This window comes from Mesoplodon densirostris, chromosome 17, assembly GCF_025265405.1.
Source record: "Mesoplodon densirostris isolate mMesDen1 chromosome 17, mMesDen1 primary haplotype, whole genome shotgun sequence".
NCBI lineage: Eukaryota > Metazoa > Chordata > Mammalia > Artiodactyla > Ziphiidae > Mesoplodon > Mesoplodon densirostris.
This window is the reverse complement of record NC_082677.1, coordinates 21609848-21615413: the sequence shown is the minus strand read 5'-3', so window position 1 is coordinate 21615413 and position 5566 is coordinate 21609848. Positions and strand designations below refer to the sequence as shown.

At 46.8% G+C, this 5566-nt stretch overlaps 1 protein-coding gene and 2 non-coding genes across 3 annotated transcripts; all 3 read right to left on the bottom strand.

Moving 5' to 3' along the window:
- Positions 1 to 312: 312 nt before the first annotated feature.
- Positions 313 to 435, bottom strand: LOC132477838 (small nucleolar RNA SNORA31). The gene has a single exon (XR_009530342.1). It is a non-coding gene; the product is annotated as a small nucleolar RNA SNORA31 (small nucleolar RNA).
- Positions 436 to 1233: 798 nt separating this feature from the next.
- On the bottom strand, positions 1234 to 4990 carry TPT1 (tumor protein, translationally-controlled 1). The gene is made up of 6 exons (XM_060079970.1): positions 4832 to 4990; positions 4488 to 4561; positions 3767 to 3957; positions 3284 to 3389; positions 2366 to 2482; positions 1234 to 1443 (listed from the first exon to the last, which is right to left on the bottom strand). Exons 1-6 carry the CDS (start codon positions 4857 to 4859, stop codon positions 1441 to 1443), a joined length of 519 nt encoding a protein of 172 aa, XP_059935953.1. The 5' UTR covers positions 4860 to 4990; the 3' UTR covers positions 1234 to 1440.
- Positions 1511 to 1638, bottom strand: LOC132477837 (small nucleolar RNA SNORA31). The gene has a single exon (XR_009530341.1). It is a non-coding gene; the product is annotated as a small nucleolar RNA SNORA31 (small nucleolar RNA).
- Positions 4991 to 5566: the final 576 nt, after the last annotated feature.

The window sequence follows — 5566 nt, the reverse complement described above, 5'->3', positions numbered from 1 at the left end:
TCAGCATGACTGCAGTTTCCAGTATTTGGGTATGCTTTCCCCAGTCACCAGGGGGCGCTACCAACCTGATTAGCATTTGTCTCAGGCTCTGAACCACACTTCGGTCTCTTGTTGAAGTCACTGGCTGCACCCTGGGTTCACATAAAAGAATCACTGGCTTGCCTTTAGACTTAACCCTTAGGCTTTTAAAAAGTGAAGTCAGAAGGCAAGGGTGTAGGGGAATAATTTTCCAGTGTTTTTCTTGTAAACTCTTATGAATTCTTCTTTGGAATCTTGGAGGCTTTCACTGTTATTTGTGAATTGCGATTTTTTTCCTGTATTCCCCCATTCAATCTGGACTGCCACAGACAGAAAGCGCAAGGACACTTTTTTCTTGCATCTGTATTTGAAACCTTAGCAGACAGTAACTGCTCCAGGCATGTCAAATAGATGCATTTTCATACCCTTGTTCTGATACCCACAGCCTTTTCAGATACAGTTTGACTAGCACCTGCTTTTCCTCTGCCCACCAACTATCCCACACTCCATCTGTAATTTCATCTTTAAAACGGGCCAGCAAACCTTTCCTGTAGGGGCCACATGGTTATCTTAGGGCTTGCAGGCCCTTAGAGGTGTCACTCATCTCTGCTCTTGCAGTGGCAGAGCCAGTCGATACATAAACAAAGGGGCATGGTAGTGCTGCAATAAAACTAGACACAAACTTACATTTTGTATTTTTTCACATCCCATAAGCTATTTTGAACCACTTAAAAATGTAAGCACCACCTCAGTCACACAAAAACAGGTGGTAGGACAGGCCAGTTTGCCAACCCTGTTCCAAGAAGTTTGACACAAGTATTCCAGGAGACGTCTAGATTTCTCTAGAACTTGGCTCTACTTGCTTTGTAAATAAGCTGAGACAATACTTTGCTTCCAACTGTGTTAAGTCTCTTTTTATTCTTTTGGTAATTTCTTCCAGAGTTAACTACTTCCATTTGTAGGTGATGTAATGTGTAAGACATCCACTTCAAATGTTGGCACTGCTATGAGCATGGTCTTCCCCTTTATTTCAACTCAATTACTGTTGATTCTTGTTTATATTCCAAGTCCCGGAAGTGGTTTTCATTGCAGAAGTTATCTGAAGATGGTCTTATGCTTTCTAGTAGTGGTCTACAACCAGGTTCTAGCTTCTCCAGGAAGGCTACACAGGATGGATTTAGATATTACGTATTAAACTAAGAGGCATTCTCTCAATTGAGTTTAAATGCATTTTATTTTTAGACAACCTACATGACATGTTTTTCCTCAAAAACAATGCCTCCGCTCCAAACAAATCAACATCAAAACGAAGAGCTCAAGATGACATCAGTCCCATTTGTCTAAGTCCTGGTGTTGTGTGGATGAAAAGCAGCAGCCAGCCAGTTATGACGAGCAGGTGATAGATCCAAACAGCCAAATTTGTTACTGTAAAAACAAGGAAGACCCCATTAACACCTTTCCAATATGAAAATATTTAACACTTCTAGGCTGCAAATGTATTCCCCTATTCAATCTGGGCTGCCACAAAGACAGACAGAAAGCGCGGGGATTTTTCTTTTGCATCCTAGTGCAAACCAAAAGAACAACAGCAGATTGTTCAAGGTCTATCAGCGGATGCAGAAATGTCTCATTCTGAGAAAGTTCCACTCACTTTGTTCTAACAAAAGCCTCACACATTCTTTGAGTCCCTTTAGACATTTTTGTTCATTGCTGCCCCAATCCTGTTTAGTGTAGCCTTAAATGTATCTTACTCCTAATTTACATAGAAGCCCCTGAAAGCTAGGATAATGAATGCCTTCATTTCTATATCGCCTCTAGCAATTCCTTGCACAGCAGACATTCATTTAATTTTAGTAAAGCAATTGGCATATTGGATCAGCAGCCAACTCTAAACTGTATTTACTAGAAGCTAGTAACATCAAGGCTTTCAGGACCAGCTGCCAATTATCAGTAAATAAGGGTGAACGGTTTCTTTACAAAAAGGTTTTAATACTCATGTATATGTGCAGCAAAATAGGAAGAGAAAGGCAGTCTGATTTCAACAAGCCATTTCTATAGGGAGGATAAACATGGAGTGTTATCTCTGATCTCTAGAGCTCAGTATTTAAGCTATGCTTTGTAAGGTCACCTGTAAGTTTTCTGCAGATAAAGACTCTAAGCCTTTCTGTACCATAAAAATCTTTTACATGTGAAACACCCTCTTTATGCACCTAAGAGAAATAAGACCTAGAGCCTCAGTTTAAAATACTGTAGGATCCATTCTAACTATCCTAGTGGCAAAGCAAGGATTATGCCTAGCATATCTCCATTTTTACATTAATGATTCAACCCACTTCTTTATACTCACACATTTTTCCATTTCTAGACCATCCTTAAAGAAAATCATATATGGGGTCACACCATCCTCACGGTAGTCCAGCAGAGCAACCATGCCATCTGGATTCATGTTTTCACCAATAAAGAACTTAGGAAGCAAACAAATACTCAGAAATAGATTACACACGGATGTGTTGTATCAAAACAATAAATCAAAGGATGATTCAGAACACCGCTATTTAAATCAAGGGATTTCAGCAACTAAAGGCTCTGATGCCTAGGAGAAAAAATGCTTACTAATCAAACTTCAGTCCACTCAAAGTACTAATAATAACCAAATAAAAGTACAGAGCAAGCCAGGGACAGGAGGCTTTCAGGAAACTTACTCAGCCCCACACATCCATTTCCGAACCCTACAAACAAGGCTTTTTACATAGTCAAGCACAGGGAACATAAAGCTAGCAACGAGAGCATATCACATGAGAAATTACCTTATGGCCAGAGGATGTATGAAAACCAAAAAATTAAAGAGCCAGGTGGTGTTCGTTTCTTTTTTTTAGGGGTAAAGGAAGGTCACTGAAGTTTCTCAATAGGACAAGCTCAGATCAGAAAGGGCTTCAGTGGCAACAAGACACATTGGAATTGGAAAGAGAAAACTGGAAGACTACTTAGGAGTTAACAAGCAATTCAAGAGAAAGAACTGGGAAATGTTATCTGAGTACAGATAAGATTCTGGAACCAGAAGACAACATCTGGAAACATGCTTGGGAGCAGAGAAAGCTACTTCCTACAGCCTAGACTACTGGAGTTCAATCTATGAAGTATTTAAACTGTTCAAAAGACCGAGAAAATAACCACAGCTTAATTACATCAGAGATTCATCAAGCAACTCATTATTTGCTCAATTAAAATTGTACAATCCTTCGGTCCAAATATTTAAGTTATTTACCTGATAGTTTTTGAAATTAGCAAGGATATGCTTGATTTGTTCTGCAGCCCCTGTCATAAAAGGTTTTACTCTTTCTGGTCTCTGTTCTTCAAGCTTCCCTTTGATTCTAAAACAACATTTTATTGATAGGTTATTCGGTTCTGAGCAAAGTATATTTTCATTAAGTAAAAAATTACAAACTGAAACCAGCTGTCACTGAGCAAAATAACGTGGCGCACGCAACCAAGAAATTACTAGTTCACAGGAGGGATGTTTTAATCAACAAGACTGTTTCTAACTTGGAATTTCATCTAAAAAGGTAAAACCAAACCACATGCTCCAGTATGCTCACATTATTTTACTTATAGGAAAACAACCACCCTTCTGAGCTCATTAATAAAAAGACCTCTGACAAGCACGCCTGCCGCTAAAAATCTCAGTTAGCCAACCCCTAAATCCTAAAGGATTTTCAGACCTCAACTGGGGTGTGCCGGGATCACTTACGACTTCATGTAATCTTTGATGTACTTCTTGTAGGCTTCTTTTGTGAAGCTGGTTTCCTGCAAGTGATGGTTCATGACAATATCCACACCAGTGATTACTGTGCCTTCGGTACCTTCGCCCTCGGGGCCTTCAGCGGAGGCATTTCCACCAATGAGCGAGTCATCAATGTTACCCTCTGTCCTACTGACCATCTGCATTAAGAAAAAGTTTAGTTGCTACCACATCCTCGACTTTACCATAAACGCATCCAAAAAATCTATACTGGCACCTCACGTACCCGTCATCCTTCCACCAAACGTTTAGATCTTGTCGAACACCATGAACACATTATGGGAGAAAAAATTCTAAAATCGATTTCCTGAAACACCTCAGCTCAACAGTTCTTTATTGACCGCAACGAAAAGGGGGTCATTTACAACCCAGTGGAAGTTGTGCGTGGACTGTCGGGTTGAAGAGCAAGTAGGGATAAGGCAAACGTTGAAGGACTCGGGGCTCCCAAACCGGAGACAACCTGTCCCGCACCGCCTGGGAGGAGGATGGGCGCCGAAGCGGCGGACCTATTTCCAGGCTCAGCTCCGCCTCCACTTTTCTAGAAAAACCCGAGCCCGGAAAGAGCGTCTCCTCCGCCAGGAGGCAACGGCGAGGATTGCACAACCCCCGGGCGGGGGAGCGGCGGAAACCCGAGCCTACCCAGCCCCGCGCCGCGACCCAGTCGACTCACCTTCCCCTCCACCTCCAGACACAGCCCGTCCGCGACCTCCCGGATCTTGTAGATGTCGGAGAACATCTCATCATCTGTTCGGGGACATATACCCGCCGGTCACGGTACGCCCGAGGCCCGAGCGGGCGCCATTTCCCGCGCCGGCCGGCCGGCCGCACGCGGCCCCCGCCCCTCCCCGGGCGCTCGAAACCCCGACGCGCGCCCCAAGCACCGACCCTCCTCGCTCCCAGGAAGGCGCCGGCATCCCCCAGGCCCACGACACGGCGACGGCGGCCGCCTCCCCGCCCCCACGCACACCCCCGTCCCCCGTGCGCGGCGTTAGGGGCAGTGCAGTCCCGACTCACGGCTGATGAGGTCCCGGTAGATGATCATGATGGCGACTGGAGGGAGACAACGGTGGCACTAGCTTAGGAGCACGGAGCTCAGAGCGAGCGCGGTGCAGCCGGAGCGGCGCTCGGGGGGAGGGGGGAGCGGGCGGAAAAGGCCGATTCTGCCGCTCCCCAACCTCATATAGAGGGCACGTCCCCCTACGTCATCTCCCGCTGCGCCTCCGGAAGCGCCGCAAGCGGTGACGTGGCACGCAGAGCCACGCGGTGGGCAGGGCCACTGCGCGGGCCGAGGGGAGGACAGGCGAGCATCCGGGGACTTGGCCCCGGGATACAGTGCTGCTCGTTCCGCTGGGATCCGAGGCGGCCGAGGGAGAGGAGGCGGGGTGGGGAGGGGAGGGGAGGGGAGGGGAGAGGAGGGGGCAGAGGGAAAATGTCTGAGGGCTTGGAGAGGGGGGAATGGAGGGGGAGGAGCGCGCGGCGGAGGGAGGAGGAAGGGGCTCCCGGGCCCTTAGTGGTGGAAGCGGCGCCTGGGGCCCTGCCCGTCCCGACACTTCAGGGTGGCCCTAGAAGGTGCTGGGCCTAGGTGAGGCTTAGATGAAGTCTCTTCAAGTTTCCGCCCCAGGCTTCGCCCAGCGCAAACTCCCACCCTTTCTGGGAGCAAAAGTGTCCGCTGTTGTAAAGAACTTTGTATTTACGGAGGGTCCCCTCGAGGTCTGGAGACCGCGAGGCTGTCCACGAGGATGCGGTCAG

Coding starts and splice junctions, on each gene's coding strand:
- TPT1 (XM_060079970.1), bottom strand. CDS start 4,859: ATGATCATCTACCGGGACCTCATCAGCC. Junction 3,958..4,487: donor GTCTGGAGGTGGAGGGGAAG/GTGAGTCGACTG, acceptor TTCTTAATGCAG/ATGGTCAGTAGGACAGAGGG. Junction 3,390..3,766: donor ATCAAAGATTACATGAAGTC/GTAAGTGATCCC, acceptor ATGTTGTTTTAG/AATCAAAGGGAAGCTTGAAG.